Source organism: Drosophila mauritiana, chromosome 3R (genome assembly GCF_004382145.1).
Source record: "Drosophila mauritiana strain mau12 chromosome 3R, ASM438214v1, whole genome shotgun sequence".
In the NCBI taxonomy this organism is placed as follows: Eukaryota; Metazoa; Arthropoda; class Insecta; order Diptera; family Drosophilidae; genus Drosophila; species Drosophila mauritiana.
In genome coordinates, this window is record NC_046670.1 from 10,840,116 (window position 1) to 10,857,324 (window position 17,209).

The following is a 17,209-nucleotide window of genomic DNA, read 5'->3' on the forward strand; positions in this document are numbered from 1 at the left end:
TGGTCTGCGGTTGATGGTTGCGTTCGCAACTCCTTGACACCAGCAATCTGTTTTCTTTATTTGGGCAGTGTGTGAGAACCATTTGATTCAATTATGCCGACTGACTGATCTCAGATAATCGGTTGGTTGTTCTCAAAAAAGCCTGGTTAGAATATTCGAAGTTAGGAAAGTACAAGCACTGATTAGAAATGTACTACAATATTAACTTTGATTTACAGCATGCAGATAGAAAACTAATTTAGTTTTAATCAGCTTGATTAGATGATTATTGTATATGATTGGAAATCACCAAGTTTAAGAGATTAGTTTTATATTACTATTTTAAGAACTTTTTATGGTAGATAGTCACAGTTCTAAGTCCAGTCTAAACGCATAGGTCCAAATGCTCAATCATATTATATTATGTTCTCACAACCTTCCCATTCAAATTACCTTAACCCTAACTTACGTTTATAACCCTCAGTTAAATTGGCATGTTCCATACGGCTTAGACCTAAGGTACGTTTCAAGTAATACTCTTATATGCAAATCAAATGGATTTAGGATATTTATTCTATTTATTTTTGGTTTTCCCACAGTTCGTGATTTTCTTTTCCTTGGGTGCACTCGTTTGAAATGCGATAATTTAATTGTGGTGCGATGACAAGTCCACCTCAGTGGGTTATGGGTTAGGGTTAGGATTAGGGGAAGTACCGGCCTAAAGGGCGGCTTTCCTGCGGCAATTGCAAAAGTTAAATTAACAATCGTGTTTACATTGGTTGGTAACAAGATTTCACTTAAGGATGTCAGCTTTGTTCGCGGCACCACAATTCTATCTTCAGCTCAATCGGTCTGAGCTCGAATTCTGCACAGGATTCGGGCACTTACCCTCCATCAAAACTGATTACTGTCATCAGAGTTCGGGGTTCTGGGTGCGAGGGGTGTGCGAAGTGTGCGCCGACGCGTGCGACAAGCAAATTTGTCTGGTAATGAAAAGGTTTGCGCATCCGCATCCCTGACATATGCCCAGTCCTTTTGTTCTGCGGATCGGACTGCTCGGGATTTTCGCGCCTCGGGTTAGGGCACGCGACCAGGTCGCCCGACTGGGCGGGAATTCTCCACTTTGACGTGGCTGACGTAGCTAATTTGCGAGCAAACCAAAACATCAAATAAACATAATTCAATTTCAACAATTGCCCCGTGACGACTGCTGACAAAGACTGCGGCTTCGAGTGGTTCCAGATCCCGATTCTGATCCTGATCCTGTTTCTTGTTCTGGTTAGGTTAAATGAGCCGTGAAATGTAGCGACCAGCTATCTGCCTTAGATCTAATTGCCCTGACTCTACTTTGTGTCCTCGTCCCGTGGGAATGGAACTTTAGTCGAGTCAAATCAACAGGTCCATGGGCCCCTATATCTTACTCCGATTACCAGCAGATTTCATCGTATGTCTTTTTCCCCATATGGTTGTAAAAACTAACTTTAGTAGGGGAAGCGGCAGGGTTATCTGGCGTAGGGTTAGACTGGTCTCCTGCCTCCGCAAAGCTCCACTGGTCCTCCCCCATCATCAAAGCGGCGGACTCAAACATGGCGACTTCCTGCTGTGCGAAATATAATGGCAGAATGTCAAAAACAGGTGAAGGAAGCACAAAGCGAATGGAGCTGGATCGTAAAGGGGAGTGGCTGGAATGGTATGGTGTCGGCTAGGGTGACTTAAGCTGTGCTACAATCAAGGGGATACTTTTGTGCTTTTAAGAAATGCTTAGATAAATCTTGATATATATTCTAAAAGGTATGAAATCACAATACAAATATTTGTATTTATTAATTTTGCTTAAAATAACTTAAAACATAAAAATTTAATAGGGATGGCTTGTATTAAACATGTCTCTGAACAAAAGTCATTCAGATTTAAAAGTAGATGTGCAAATCAACTACCATTATTAACTCGAAGTCCAGATCTACGCCCAGCAATTGAAGGGTAGCCAGAGGCGAATTAGTCCAACGAATTTCCCACAGCATCCGTTCCATTTGCAGGGCAAACACCCTGTACTTGCCAAGCTCCGCCCATCTCGTAGAGGGCGCACGGTAACTGGCTGCAAGGACGTTTAGGGGTGGAAAGGTCCTGGCCAGAGTTGTGGCATTTCCAATTGGATCTGCGGCACTATAAAAGGCTCGCAATTCCCGGGAGATGGACTCACTAAAGTTTTTAACTTATTGGACAACGGAAGTGCGTAGAAGTGTCGGAAAAGTTAATAGTTGCTCCAGATTTTAATTAGATTAATATTGTTCAGTGAAAAAGTAATAAATTTGTTAAGAAAATGTCCCGAAATCAATTGCCAGATTCGTCGTCTTCGCCGCCCATTAGGTACGGATGTCTAAAATATATAGATTAAATACCTAAATTATTGACTGAATTTATTGATAAAATTTAAAAATATTTTATTGTGCGACATAAACGAATAACTTATTCCGTTTTTATTTAATCAAATAACTGAATAATTGCTCGTATATAAAAAATAAATATAATTATTTATTTATGTGCGCAGAAGTGGAGTCTACCCAAAAGCTGAACTGACTTTCGTCAGTGCCGTCGGTATCTCACAATACAGTCTTAATCATCAAATGGGCAATTCTTACCTTAAACTAATTACAATATTAAATTTTCCAAAAAGTAATGCGACTTATTTTCGCCGACAGCCATTTACCCTTCCACAATTTCGACGATGATCTGATCAACGATTTGCCCTCCTGCATTTATGCGGGTCAGCATCAAGGCGGAGGCGCCACCGGTGGAGGTGGTGGATCGGGAGGTGCCGGTGGCAGTTCTGGACTGCGTCTGAGCTCCAACAACCTGCGTCACATCCAGCAGCATTATATGCAACATAGCGGAGGTAAGACGGATAATCAATGTATTTACCTCGAGACACCTTGAATATCTGTCTGAAATCCCGCAGAAAATCTACTTGACTCCTCTACCAACCCAATGGGGGTGCACAATTCCGGGGGAGGAGCGCCCTTAATGTGCAACAGCCCCAGTGCCAGCAGCAGTGGAGGAGGTTGCGGCAACGCAGGATCTGCTACTCCTGGCGGTGCAGGTGGTCCCAATCCTGGATATGGATCCGTGGGAGCTGCAACTGCGTCCAGCTACAAAATGCAGCGACAGGCGGCCAATGTGCGGGAAAGGAAACGCATCCAGAGGTCCGCCCCAACTGGGTACACCAAATGGTCTTTTCCATTTTACAACTTGCTATCCCACGATCTCTTAACCAGAAGTTATAACTAACAAGCTTTCCTTTATTTTTTATATTTCTTGCGCTTTGCAGCAGCATCAATTCGGCTTTCGATGAGCTAAGGGTCCATGTACCCACATTTCCGTACGAGAAACGTCTGAGCAAGATCGACACTCTGCGGCTTGCCATCGCCTACATATCTCTGCTCCGTGAGGTACTACAAACCGACTACGATCCCCTAACCTACGTGGAGAAGTGTCTGCGCGGGGAGATCAAAGCGGACAGGGCCAATTGGAATACGAGTGGTGAGTAGAGAATTTGGTCGGAATATAAATGGTCAATAAACGGTTCGCTTCGCAGATCTCACAGCTCGTCTGTCCTGGATCAACTGGGAGAATCTCGGAGTACATCCTGGTAGGCGAACCCTGCTTACCTCGTTGGCTCTGTCCTCGGAACCCATGTGCGGAGCTCATTGCGGAATGCCGTAGATTCACCCTATAAATTTGAGCCTTAGCCCATCAACTGCTGAAAGCACTTACCACTTAAGTTTCTGATCTTCCCCAAAGATTACAAAGTCTTCCCTTTAGGTTTTGATCTCCCAATTTAGTTTAAGGCTGTACATATTTCTACAGTTACTAACAGTTAGCAATAGTATTTTATTTGAAAAGCGTCTCGGCTGCACGAAATACAAGACCCATCTGCCATTGAAGCCCACTACTGTGTTTAATAAATAGTTATTGGTTTCAAAGGCGCGCGGGATAATGCATTTACAAATCAATTCCTCAAATTATATTTCAGGATAAATCTTTTGTAAATAGTATTGAGTATTGGGCAACCGATTTGACAAACCGACAAACCAGTTGCAGCTAACAGACGTTTTACAGTTAGTGAACTATGTAACAACTTTAAAAGCATTTATATATTATAAAAGTAAATACATGTTTCAACTAGACGTAGACATTAACATAGCTCCCTATCAAAGTACACATACTCGAAAATAAATACTTCTTTGATCAACAAGATAACTTAGAACACAAACTGTTTGTTGTTGGGTAAAACGAGGGCTAAATGCGCTGCCGATGGTTAGGCATGTGTGTATATATAATAGGTATGTACTTGCTCTATTTGGACTACATGCGGAAGATATCAACTAGAAACTTTTGGCTACTACTCCTACGGCATAGGTACGTATGTACATATGCGGTTAAACTAATCTCTTCAATTCTGTTCCATTTTTAATTTCGCTTTGGTAACTCGACCATATTTCGTTGGCTAATACTCAAATTGTGTTGGCCAAATGCGCGCACATATAGGTATGTACTAAATAGAAACGATTACATAATGCACACTCACAATAATGAACATAAACACAATGACACGGTTGAACTACGCTCCTAATAATTGAATTTTCGATTGCTTCTCCAGTTTGTTTTTGGTTTTGTTGCTGTTGTTTGATCTATTGGTCGTGGAGCCCTTTCCACACTGGCTCCTTAGGCCGGATTAAGCACGGCCACTTTGCGTAGGCTCTCCAGCTCGCTTCTCTTCAAACGCAGACTGAACATGGCCTCAACAAAGCCATGACAGTCCGTCACAATGTTGTCCTGGATCATGGTATCCCGGAATAGGTTGGCCAAGGCAGCAATATCATCGCAGCCCAGAATGGCGTTCTTGTGAGTAACGAACATGGTTAGGGCGGCACGAAAAACGATCTTGTAGCCCTCGGCAAAGACGCAGTCCCATATGCGTAGCACAGTCTCCACGGGCAGCACCTCGGCAAAGATGCAGATGAACCATTTGCTAGCGATCACCGGATATGGCAGGCCTACAATAAAAAAATATGTTAGCAACCGATTATGGAATTTGTTTTTTAACCTAAATCTTACCCAAGTTATCAACATGCCGATTTACAGCGGGAATTCGCCGGATGACCAATTCCCGGAACACGGCCAGATCCCTCAGCAGGTTGGCCATATTATGCGAATGGTATTGCGGCACGATGTTTTCAACGATATGCTTGAGCAGCCAGAAGGACTTCTCCTCATCGTCGGTGACGATCAGCAGCAGGCCGGCTATGTAGTTGAGACCTTGGCAGTAACCCACGTCCCGATTGTGATGGGCGTAGGCGATGAGAATGTTGTACAACCGCTGCTTCTTCATATCGAAGTGAATATTGTCGGGAAAGGTACGAGGTAGATCGATTGATATGGAATCGCTGATTTCTTTGTCGAAGGGCTCGGTGCGCAGCAGGTTGCGAAAGAGATCCGGCGAGCGACGCTGTGCGGCAGCAGCTCCAGATATCTTCATCCAGACGTCGGGACGGTACGGACCAGGAATGCCCTTCCGAATGTAACGCTTCAGCTTGGCGTCCACCTGGGTGAGATCGGTGTTTTGCTGCAGAATGGCCTCCCATTTCATGCGGCGTCGCGTTAAAGTTTTCAGGTAACCATCCATGAACTTTGAGTAGTTGTTATAGTCGAAGTGGTCGCCACGCTTGAAGCCATATTCGTCCACATCGCTAACCACGTGCGGTTTAAATGCGTAAAGATATGCGTAAGTGAAAATAATTACTATATAACTGACTGCTCACCTGAACTTTGAACTTGCGGTAGCATCCATATGAACTATTGACTAGAGTTTCTATTGCTCACAGTGGAGAAGTGTGGATTTCTTCGACGTTGGCCACGATTTCCTGTCAGCCGCTCGTGGCTCGTGGCATGGCCCCAAAAAAAGATTTCGTATTCGGCGCACGTTGTGCGGTTACGTCGCTGCTTGCGCCTCTGCCGCTTCCGCTGCAACTGCAACGGATTGAACCTGCTGCAAAAGTCAATAAATATTGCCTTTAACTGGAGGCCCTTCATTTATTTATAAGCCCATTTGGCCTTCGCTGGCACTACCTCTGCCTACGCCTCGTCCTTGAGCGATGGGTGGCCTTTTGTGCGCGCCCACTCGACGTTGTTGCTGCCTCCGCTGCTGAACTGATAACATTAACGGACCGACGACCGATTTGGGTGGGCGGCCAACGGACAGGTGACAAGGGGGTGGGCGTGGGCGAGTGCGTTGGCTCCGCTTAACGCGCGCTTGCAGATGGTCAAATGCAGATTATTTAAAAGTAGTGATTTCATTGAAGATTGCTGGTCCGCTTATCAGTGGGCTTGAGTTTTCATATTTTTGTTCTTACTGGTTAATAAAATTCGCGTCTTGTGGAGAGTGACCAGAGTCACGAACTGGGAAAATGGCACAACCGGGAACTAGTTCAAATCTACGATATTTGTAATGCGATATATCGAACTGCTTTATTACATATCGCTTAAGATCCAAACAGTTACCAAAAATAGGAAATAATCGCTGAATGGCATAAAAAAAATCTTCACACGATTTAAGATTTGGAGCAAAAATTTAAATAAGTTGATTAGTTTATATCGTCAAATGCAGAAAATAGATGACCTAACAAATTAAGCGAATAGCAATACCGGTATGACACACGTGACACCTGTGAACATCTGTTGCACGAATCACCCACTGCTTTCATTCGTCGTCATGCGTCATTCAGTCGCATCGTGCTGTGACAAATTACGCAATGTCTAACAACTGATGTAAAATAAGCAATTTACCAAACAGTTGGCCAAATTCCGTGTGTACACACACTCCGATCGACCCAGCGAGGCACTTTATCCACCTCCTGACCACTTCGAAATGCTGCGCAGAACGGCAACGATGGGAATCATGGCGGCGGTTGCCGTTAAAGCGGCTCCCGAGCCCCAGAAACCAGCCTCCAGTGCGGCGGACTGCAGCCTGGTGTGCCGGCCCAGCGAGCTGCCCATCTACGGCAGCTTGCGCAAGACAGAGTGAGTGCCCCAATGCAGGAAAAAGGTCCCAACCTAAACGATACTCCTTTAATGCACCCGCAGACCCAAGCCAGAGCGGCATCCACCACAAGACTCTGTGTTGCACAAGAACCTGGAGGCCGGAGTCCGCTTTGTGCGCGAGGAGGTGCAGTCTGGATATAAGGCGGTGGCCGATCAAGCCGGCATTGTCGGCCATTACGTGGAGACCGCCAAGGCACACACCCAGTCCACCATCGACATGCTGAACGAGCCCCAGAACTCCCTGCACCGCAGCGGAGCCATTGTGGTGGGCGGTCTGGCTGGTTTCATCTTCGCCGCCCGTGGAGGCTTCATCAAGAAGGTGTTGTATTCGGGCATTGGAGCAGGTGCAGTCGCCTCCATGTGCTACCCCCGCCAGGCGGAAGAGAACTGCCGCGTGGTACTCTACGAGGGCCGCAAGATCTTCGCCGTGGCCTACAACTTCATCAAGGGCGTGAAGCCAGGAGAGGAAGTGCCCGCAGTGCCCTTCCCTACCTCGCTGGAGGACCTTAAGTACATGGCCAGCGACCTGTACGATGAGGCAAAGGATCTAATCTTCCCCAAAAAGAAGTAGGAAGTGCCCGCTCCCGCTAAAGGGGAACTCCTAGTCCACCTCCATCCGGCCGTGAAGTGTGCATCGATTTAAGTTGTATGAAGCTTGAATTCTATCCGAAAGTAGTTATCTCTTTTCTTGTTGCCAGAAATAAATTGGCCTCGCGTCCCAAAAGTGAAACGGCGGTTTAACTTGGCAAATGTGTGTGGGCCGTGGCCAGAACCCGCTCTCACATGAATCTTCGAGTGATTAATTGAGGTGTTGGTGTCAAGTCAAATGTCACGCCAGTGAGCTGTTGAAAAGTGAAATCCGGAGGAAAGTGTCGGCTGCGGATGTCTCCCATCCTCCATCTCCCCACGTGCAAAACCGATTGTGCCAATCATCATCGTCAATGACCATGGCCCGCAGCCGAACATGGCGATGACTACAAATTGTGTGAATGGTCTTGGCCGTCCATTCGCGGTGCCCTCGGGGGCTGCCATTGCTGAGGAGGAAATCGGCTCTTATAGCGATGGGTATCTCGAGCGGACCAATTCTCCGATTGCGGCATTATTTATTAGACAATATTTTCAGTAATCTTTTATTGCTCTCGAGCTTTTGCATCGCTATAGATAGACTTGTTCTTTGGGCAAGATACAAACAACGTTCGGATGTCTGCATGCATTTGTTTACAATAAATATAGATTTAGTTAATTGTTAAATACTACTACACTAAAATACCAACAACTTGTGGACATGCAAATGACTCCCAATCCCCCCTACCCCTCCCAAACCCCCTATCCCTTTCGGCTATGTACAAATAGATAATCCCATTCGAAATCCGACCGATTTCCTTGTTAGACAACTTACGGTGCTAACATTTCGCTAGACTAAATTAGTGGGCGTTGACTGTGTGTGTGTGTGTGTGTAAGTGAGTGGGTGAGTGTGGATAGGGGCGTGGCAGTGGCCCACAAGGCCAAGCTGTTAAAATTGTTAAATTGAAGCTAACTACGCTTAACATTCCTTTAAGATAAATCACACAAGACTTATAGATACAACTGATAAATTAAAACAAATAACAAAAGTCGATCTGCCGCCGTCAGTATCTTCTGATCATCATCTGACATGCTCCAGTATCCACGGCGTAAACTTGGAGATTCTCGTACAGACTCCGGGCAAATTGGCCTCGGCACAGCCAATGCCCCAGGAGATGATCCCGGCCAAAAAGAAGCGCCCATCCTGCGACTTGGCCTGCGAAATGTGTATTAGCATATATCTCATAGGGTTGCTTCATCCGGCATCTTACCTGCAGTGGACCTCCTGAATCGCCCTGACAGGAGTCCTGCCCTCCCGTTTCATAGCCCGCACACAGGAATATATCCGGAATGAACTCCTGGCGACCAGCTCGCATGAACATCGATTTGCAATTGTCGTTACTTACAATCGGCACGGAGACCTATTAAAATGTATTAGATTACCTTTGTGTCTCGCATTTAACTTTATTTTTAGATTTATCATATAGATCTTTAAGTTCACTTTGGAAATCCCTTTATGATCTCTCTGACTTTTCCTAATTGCAATCGCTCCATTTAGAACCACACCGACAATCTTTTGCGTTCGATTCGCAGCGGTTATCATTGTCGCTGCATTCTAAAAATGAAGCTTAAAGTCGTGTTAACACTCACCTCTTGGAGGACGGAGGGCAGGGTGCCGCCCTCGCTGAGACGACCCCAGCCGGTGACCGTGGCGTTCATGCCAATTAGGAGGCTGTCCGTCTCGGGCAGGCAAATGGGACTGACATGCGGCGCGAATTCGAGCGGCTGCTCCAGCTTGACCAGCGCCAGGTCGTACTCGTACGTGAGGAAGCTATACTTGGGATGCACCACCTTCTTGGCCACCCCGCGCTCTATGTAGGGCAGCTGTTCCTGCACATGCGAGAAGTCGTACTCGCCCACGCGGATGCGTATCTGCGAGATGAGTAGGCTGCAAATGGAAGAGGGGCAGGGATTAGCTCGATCTGGATCTGGATCTGGTCCGGTTTTGGGCTGATCCACTCACTCGTCCACGCAATGTCCGGCGGTGGCTATCCAGTTCTCGTTGATCAAAGCGCCACCGCAACGGTGGGTGCTCGAGAATCCAAAGAAGGAGGTGCGCCGCACCGACACCTGCCAGGGCCAACGACCGAAGGCCGCGCTCTTACCGCCCACGATTCGCGTCTCGGGCCGCGCCAAAGTCGGTACTCCGCACTCTGCAATTGCAGCAATAACAAATTGCATTGTCAGTATGGGTGCTAGCGAAGTCAGTTGTACATATCAATGTATCTTATTTGGGGAACTGTATCTCGAAACCTCTCACAAATTGATTCTTTAACAATCTACAGAGATATTTTATGAAGAAAAAAAAGTTTGCTCCTATCGAAACTTGAGTTTAATATTGAAATATATCTTTAATTTAAAAAATTAAAAAATTCCCTATCAGTAAACAATTGTAACCAGAATTTGTAGATATTGCTTACTAACAAAATTGGAGTCGTGATATCGTATATCTTTAAAATATACCCAATTATTTCATATTTTTGAAAACATAATAATAATAATGTCTAATAAGCTATAATCTACAATGAGCAAGCATATATTGAAGGGTCATTCAAATGGTCTACCCAAGTGCAAGGGCTTGTCACTCACCACTGCGAGCCGCCGAAATGGTCTTCACATGGCCCAGAGCTCCGGCGTCGGGGATGGAGGAGTCTGATATCTCGTTGGTCTCGATGCCGGAGGTGGCCAGAACCGGCGGACGGTGCGTTGGCCGTTGGGAGCTGGTGATGATGCTGCTGCTGGAACTGCTGGAGCTAATCGGCCTGGTCGTGGTGGGAGTCTTGCTCGAAGTGGTGGAGGCGCTTGAGCTGGAGATCGCCGTAGTGGGCCGCTGGTAGGGCCTGGTGGGCTTGTTTGTCGTGGTCCTCCTCGTTGTGGTCGCCGCTGTGGTTGTCCGACGAGTGGTTGTTGTCGTGGTTGTGGATGTGGTGGATGAGGTGGTTGACGATGGCCAGTGTGAGGACGAGGATGCGGCTAATGATGTGCCCGGTGACAGCTGCAAGGAAGGCCAAAGTGGTAAACATTATGCTAAAATACTCGACCAGGGTCGTCCGGCGGCAAATCATTCTCCATTGCCCGTTCCCATTCCATTTCCATTCCCATTCCACGCAAAGAATCAATTTTTCATTTCGCCGCTAAATCTGCATTAACTATGCAACCTTCTATGGGTTTTAAATGAAAGTTTGGATGCTCTAACAAAATAAAGTGTGATTCGACTTTTAAAACAGAATTAAATGGAGTATTTACAACCCATGAACGTGATCTTTAAAATTAACTGGGCTGCATAAACATTTACCCAGCTCATTTCAGTTTTCTTCGAATTCCCATATATGCTAATCATATTCCTGAGCTTCAAGTTAGTGGCAAGTGGGATGCTCTGCTTAAGGTACCCATTCCTGGAAGAGTCCTAAATTCCACACACACCCCTGAGAGCGGCAGGCGAATCTTACATCAACTTTTGGCTCCGGCTCCGCATTGTGCAAACAATAAAATGTCCCTCAAGGCTGTGGCCTGCCATTATGGAGCTGAGGTTGGAGGCCCAGTCCCAGTCGCAGTCGAGGAGTAAATGACCTCGTGGCTCGTTTGTTTCGCTTTCGACATCAATGCATCACCCAGAACCCAGAACCCAGCACCCAGAACATGAACCTGGACCTGGACCCAAAAGCCGAACCAGACTCGTATTTACATACCTGCGGCCTGGTGGGGCGATGCGGCTGCGGGGGATGCGTCTGGCCCGGCCAAATCAGCGACGTTGATGTCGTCGAGGTGGATGTGGACGGTGGGACGGACGGCGGCGGTGGCGGTGTCCGGTCGTAGACAATCGGTTTCTTTGTGGGCTTCGACGGCTTGGAGGGTCGCGCGGGCATTGGCAAATTGACGATGCCGGGCTTGGTCCAGCCGGTGGGTCGCGGCTTGGTAATAAAGCTCGGCTCGGTGGTCATCTGCCAGTGGTTCTGCTGATTCTGCTGATGCTGCTGCTGCTGGGTCGAAGTATGCCAAATGCTATCTGCGGATAGTATTTGTTTGTTACAATTCATGCTAACAATGCATCACCGCTGGGCGGGGGCGCCAAGCCCATCCTCATTGCGCTCCACTTACTGGGATTCGAACTAGAGCTGGAGCTGGAACTGGAGCTGGGATGCGAGGCTGAGCCCTGCAGATCCGAGGCAGTGGTGGGCTTGCTCTGGTAGGGCGGCGGATGCGGGCGTGCCAGTGTGCCCTGGTGGTGCGGACCCGAAGGACGAATCACAAGGGTGCCAGCGCCATGAGGCCGCTCGATGGTGGTCATGCCGCTGCGAACGGTAATTCATCGGGAAATAAGTAAGACGTATAGTTATAAAATTATAATAATTTAGATATATTATGCTATATTTCTAGCCGCTTTTATATGCACTATTTGTTAATCTGATGAAGTTACACTGACATAGTGATCTTAAATCTTTATTGACATTCGTAACAGAACACAAGTTTCCATCAATTGGTAATCTCTTACCTGATCATCGGCTTGTAGGGCGCTGCCGGCGGTCGCGGGCGAAGCGTGAGCGGCTTGGTGGGCCTCGTGTAGGAGAAGGCCGTCTGGGGCAGGACGATGTTGTCGGTGTAGTTGTGCGTGCAGCAGGAGCCGAACATGAAGGAGTCGACGCACATGCCCACGTGCTTGCCCTCGGACTTGATGCACTCCCACACGAACATGCAGGTGCCCTCGACGCGGCCAAAGGAGCACGGCTTGGGGCTGATCTTGAAGTTCTGGCCGCGCTGCAGCTGCTGCAACTGCGGATAGCCCTCCAGGCGGTGCGGGCTGCGGTAGAAGCCGCTAGTCATGTCATCGTCGTCCTCGGAGGAGGAGGCGGAGGATGACGGGATGCCCAGGGAGCCCAGTGACTCGAGGCTGTCGGGCGGTGTGATCAGCGCCGCTGCTGCTGTGGCCAGGCAATTGACTACGATTAAGGCTACTAATACTTCTACTATTTGGTCTAGACTGCGCCTGCTCCGCGCCGCAGCTCCTCCTGATCCTCGCGAGCCCGCTGCTCTGCTGTTGACTAGCCAATGCCTTTTGGGACACATCTTGGTGGCTGCCGCTGGTGTGCTTCTTCTGCAAGGAACGGGCATGACAGTTTTCGGACATTAGTCTTGTTTCGCCTGCCGGAACCCATCCACCAGAACCCTGTTTGGGTTTGGGACCACCCCCCGCCGTTGGGTCCACCACTAATTAAGCGCACTTGTCGCCACAAAAAGTGGCAGCAAGAAAAAAAAAAGCCAAAGTCAGGCAACGATTTCTACTCTTTATGATTGTTGCTGCCGCTGCCGCTGCTGCTGCTGCAGTTGCTGCTGCTACTGCTGCATATGTTGCTGCAGTTTGTTTTTGTGCTGCTCGCCGTGCAGTCAGTGACTGGTTTAATTACAACTTTTCACTTTTGCTTCATAATCAGCTTTTTTCGTGGCTCTTGTCTTGTTTTATTGTTGAACAAGACTGGAAAAAATTTATTGCGATCGCACGACGGCGACGTCAAACGACACATGCTACAATTAATAATTTCTTGTCCCAAAAGCAAGTGCACCCCAGTGCTGCCCCACCCCTTTCGTACTCCTCTTCGCTGCAGCTCATCAAAGCGGAATAGCTATTTTTTCTTTTGAACAAATTTAATTAAAGTTTAGCCAATCCATTGCTGGCCAAATTAGATGTTTGCCTTTATGGTTTGTAACCTAAACTGGTAGCACACATCGCTGCCTCCCCAGTTGCACGTGCCCCATTATATACCCCATCCAACCCCCTCGGGTTGTCAACTCACCTGTTTCTGAGTCTGGGTCTGATTAAAGTTGGCTGCTTCATCGGTAACGTGCCGGGCGCATGTCTGCAATGGATTGCACGGAGAATGGTAATAATCAGTATGGTTAGCCAAAGTTTGTTGTTAGAAAATCGTATGCTCTTTTTTATTGTGCCAAGCTATGGTTTATGTTTGTACTGCCATCGAGAATGCCGGGCGCAATGAGCTCCGGCTGTAATTAGTAGGCTAACTGTGGGATGTCTAACTTTAGTTTGGCATGCATGTGGTGGAGCCGGTGGATCTGGTGGTGCTTCAAACGGCCCACCCACCAGACAACCCACACACACGAGATTGCGGCATTAGCCGGCCACAGATCGTAATCACAAGATCGCCATCATCATGATGAAGCTCATATGCAACGATGATAACTGGGGGAAAGGCGGAAAGGAGCCATGTGAATGGATGTGCTGACAACACTTTGGGGGCGGGATCGTGGCAATTTTGTGACACTTGGGAATATGATGCAACTCATGGATGGCTGAGGTGAAGGAACTTCCAAATAGAGGTTCGAGTGAGTAAATAGTCAGTAATTGGTAGAACTTTATTTAAATGGGCTCACTTAATCAATAAATTTTGATTTAAATGTTCTGATGATAATAGAAAGTAAAGACAGGTTAAGATGAACCATCAAAAACAAAAAATTTACATACTTAAATTAATTAATATATTCATACGAATTTGTATGGAGCAAACCTCTCTCATGGATTAATTCATATTTATCGAACACTCATTGGAAAATGTAGATACCCAAACATCATTCATTCGACACACTCATACATGAGATACTCAAAGCGCGGCCCCAGCCAAATCCCGTTTATCGCCTAATCATCTTAATGTTGATTATAATTACAAATCGTTTGAATGCAATTTGATACCAAATACTTTGTGCACATCATTGGCTTGGAAAACGCTTCATGTCCATGTTGATTGAAACCGAAATTGATATTGATGTTGGAGTTTGAGTTGGAGTTGATGTGGATGTGGATGTGGAAGCGGCGGATGAACATGTGCCTCGAGATTAATTTCAGCTTTGGCCCCGAACATTTTTCCCCACATCGTGTGTCCGACTTCGAGCCGAGTTCTTCATGGGTCGCTCGAATCGATTCATCAATTGGCCGGGTCTGCAGACTCCTTTGAGCCAGAAACGCAAACGAAACGTTAGCGCTGCTCACTTCTAATAACTCTATTTCCAATTGGGCGCGGGGGGTAAAGATGTGCTTGCCCCTGCCACACGCCGGCTATAGACCTATGAAGCTATGAAGTTATAGCGCATGAACCGTTGGAAATCGATTTCGTTACGTTTTCATTTCCTCAACGAAAGTAGCAGCAGCAGCAGCCGAAGTTTTTACTTCTCTTCAATTTCGTTGCCTTCTTTAGATTTGGGCTTATTTTTCGCAGAGAACTGGTCGAAAAATACCCGAAACGTAATTACCCCGTTTAAACGCCCCAAAACAGACGCGGGTAAAAAATAGTAGCAGTAGTAGCAGCAGCAACAGCAATCTCTCGTGCTAATGACTATCTTTAGTAGCCCAAAACGAGTCAAAGACGAGTAGCACCACTGGTCTTCTGACAAACAGTCAAATGGGCAGACATCGACTCAGGCCCAGACAGACAAAGACTCAAATCCAGCCCAGGGGCCAAATGATTTTCCAGCAAAATGCTAGAGCTATTAGAAAAATGTTAGCCCAACTCGGCTGAGTTTCAACATGACCTGCCAGTGTTAGTCGGCTCTTTGGGAAGTCTGGAGCACTCACTGCCAAAAATAATCTCTAGATACTTAAATTAATTAAAGGTAAGTAGTTGGAATATTATATCTATGCTAACAACGGATTCTCTAGATTTCTTTAGTTCATATCGGAATTGAAGCGCAGACAGAAGTTGGTTTAAACTGTACTTTTATCGAAAGTGGCTTAATAATTGTTCTGCTCTGGTTTTCACTTTCAAAAAAAATCCGTTTGGATGATATTTTGACTTTTTCCAAGAATTTTCATTTATAAAATAATGTAGTTGAAGTTGTAGAAGAACTAGCAACTTTCTCACTGTCTTCAAAGAATCTCCAACCTTTTTCGCTAAGTGCAAGTACGTGCTGAGTAGCTGACTTGAACTCAAGGCTGGGCTTGCAGCAGCCGACTTAGTAGAAAAGAGTAATTGTAATAACAATTGCGCAATTTGCGTCAGTCACTTAAGTTCCGCCGCCCCCTGCCCCTTTCCACTTCCATTGGCGTGTGGTAAAGTGAGGAAAGTCTCAGTTCGTTTAGTTAAGAGCACTCCCGTCCGGGGGCATCGGCATCTGGCCAGTCACTAGCTTCCAGCTTCCAGCTTCATCTCCAGCTCCAGCAAGTGGTATCTGCTATCAGCTCTGGAGGATGAGGAAGACGCTTACCCGGTAGGCGTTTTGTCAATCGACAGGCGACGGCACAGATGACAGGCCGCCCAGCTTAATGAAAAAGATAAACAACTGGATTGCACTAGCCACAAGCGACTTAAGCAGCCAGATACTCAGGTAAATGGTACACTGGAAAATAGTTACTTTGCATATTGATTTGTTATATGATCAAAAGGCTTACGAGAAACTAACAAACATTCCTTAAGACTAATTTTTTGTGCGTATGTAGAAGGGTTTATTTCGAAGGGGGCAAGGGGCCAAACAGCCCAGATGAAGCTGGGCTGGCGGCATCTTTTGAGATAGTGAAAGAGGCCTGGCGAGCGAGAAAAAGTGAAGAAGGGGCTCGAAGCTTGTTATAATCACTGCGCGTAACGCAAACACAATTTTTGAGTGGCCGGCCATGTGAAATCCATGCCATCCATACCTGGAGGCGGTCGCTCGATGCTACGACGACTGCCTTACCACTTGGGATGGGGAATCCGAGCTGGGAACGATATGAGTACTTAGAACAGTGAGGGGGAAAAGTCGTTGCACCTGAGTCGACCGCTTATCAATGTGAAAATCAAAAAAGCTAAGCGAAACGAGTCTCGAACAGCGGAAGCAGTGCAGTAAATTGAAAGAAGTGTTTAAAATCTCGTTATAACTGAGAATAGCTGTAGGAAATATGGAGCTCTATAATCGGGCATGATAAATGACAGCCATTTGATATAGGGATTAATGGCCAGAAACCGTTTTACGAGCCAAGCCAAAGTTCTTGATGAATAATGTATGACTCAAAGATGCAGTTATAATTTAACAGTGATTCCGAGATGCATGACATCACTTTTATCCCAAATAAAATCAATTATTCACCTAGGTCATTAAGTTGAGAGAGTAATGTTGTTAAATTTTACGAGTCTTTTACACATTTAACACATGGAGCCTAATGGCTCTATTGATGAAATTGTGATTTAATTTGAAACGTATAATGCATAGATCCAGTACCTGGCACTTTCTTATTGAGTTGTTAAATCTTTTCACATTTTCTCTTTATTTCTTGCAATTTAGCTTCAAGTTATTTCGTTTGTAAGTAATAAATACCTCAGGATGCTGTTTATGCCCCGACTTTCCTTTTTCGAGCTCGTCAGTAAACTTTATGGAGCGACTGTAACAGCCTGGCGCCCGTTCGCTGATTGAAATCAAATGCGAGCGCTAATTAATTGCATTTGCAGCCTGTTGGCGCATTACGCATACGCAATGTGTAACGCATCCTCCGCCGTGTCATTGGCCGGAGGCATCAGTTTCGGCTTTTGCCGAT

At 46.4% G+C, this 17,209-nt stretch overlaps 4 protein-coding genes across 8 annotated transcripts in view; 2 read left to right on the forward strand and 2 right to left on the reverse strand.

Annotated features, from left to right (window-relative positions):
• The first annotated feature begins 2,299 nt into the window (after positions 1 to 2,299).
• LOC117142330 (twist-related protein 1) lies at positions 2,300 to 3,750 on the forward strand. 3 transcript variants are annotated; one of them, XM_033306244.1, is made up of 5 exons: positions 2,300 to 2,346; positions 2,679 to 2,872; positions 2,936 to 3,194; positions 3,305 to 3,516; positions 3,572 to 3,750. In XM_033306244.1, exons 1-5 carry the CDS (start codon positions 2,300 to 2,302, stop codon positions 3,697 to 3,699), a joined length of 840 nt encoding a protein of 279 aa, XP_033162135.1. In that variant the 3' UTR covers positions 3,700 to 3,750. The 3 variants fall into 3 exon arrangements, with proteins under 3 accessions (XP_033162135.1, XP_033162136.1, XP_033162137.1); XM_033306245.1 differs by having other exon boundaries at positions 2,936 to 3,179; XM_033306246.1 differs by having other exon boundaries at positions 2,936 to 3,179; positions 3,305 to 3,513.
• Positions 3,751 to 3,838: 88 nt separating this feature from the next.
• Positions 3,839 to 6,435, reverse strand: LOC117142329 (growth hormone-regulated TBC protein 1-A). The gene is made up of 4 exons (XM_033306243.1): positions 6,106 to 6,435; positions 5,799 to 6,025; positions 5,095 to 5,726; positions 3,839 to 5,033 (listed from the first exon to the last, which is right to left on the reverse strand). Exons 2-4 carry the CDS (start codon positions 5,825 to 5,827, stop codon positions 4,702 to 4,704), a joined length of 993 nt encoding a protein of 330 aa, XP_033162134.1. The 5' UTR covers positions 5,828 to 6,025; positions 6,106 to 6,435; the 3' UTR covers positions 3,839 to 4,701.
• Positions 6,436 to 6,739: 304 nt separating this feature from the next.
• Positions 6,740 to 7,807, forward strand: LOC117142331 (MICOS complex subunit MIC27). Its single transcript, XM_033306247.1, has 2 exons — positions 6,740 to 7,056; positions 7,120 to 7,807. Exons 1-2 carry the CDS (start codon positions 6,905 to 6,907, stop codon positions 7,646 to 7,648), a joined length of 681 nt encoding a protein of 226 aa, XP_033162138.1. The 5' UTR covers positions 6,740 to 6,904; the 3' UTR covers positions 7,649 to 7,807.
• Positions 7,808 to 8,179: 372 nt separating this feature from the next.
• LOC117142328 (serine proteinase stubble) overlaps positions 8,180 to 17,209 on the reverse strand; it is a 28,697-nt gene continuing 19,667 nt past the window's right edge. For all 3 annotated transcript variants that reach the window (XM_033306241.1, XM_033306240.1, XM_033306239.1), the window contains exons 3-11: positions 13,491 to 13,553; positions 12,194 to 12,793; positions 11,800 to 11,993; positions 11,391 to 11,707; positions 10,291 to 10,696; positions 9,665 to 9,854; positions 9,292 to 9,589; positions 8,913 to 9,062; positions 8,180 to 8,857 (exon numbers count right to left, since the gene is read on the reverse strand). In XM_033306241.1, coding sequence (XP_033162132.1) covers positions 8,723 to 8,857; positions 8,913 to 9,062; positions 9,292 to 9,589; positions 9,665 to 9,854; positions 10,291 to 10,696; positions 11,391 to 11,707; positions 11,800 to 11,993; positions 12,194 to 12,793; positions 13,491 to 13,531 — 2,331 coding nt within the window. In that variant the 5' untranslated portion in view covers positions 13,532 to 13,553 and the 3' untranslated portion in view covers positions 8,180 to 8,722. The remainder of the gene's footprint in view (positions 8,858 to 8,912; positions 9,063 to 9,291; positions 9,590 to 9,664; positions 9,855 to 10,290; positions 10,697 to 11,390; positions 11,708 to 11,799; positions 11,994 to 12,193; positions 12,794 to 13,490; positions 13,554 to 17,209) is intronic.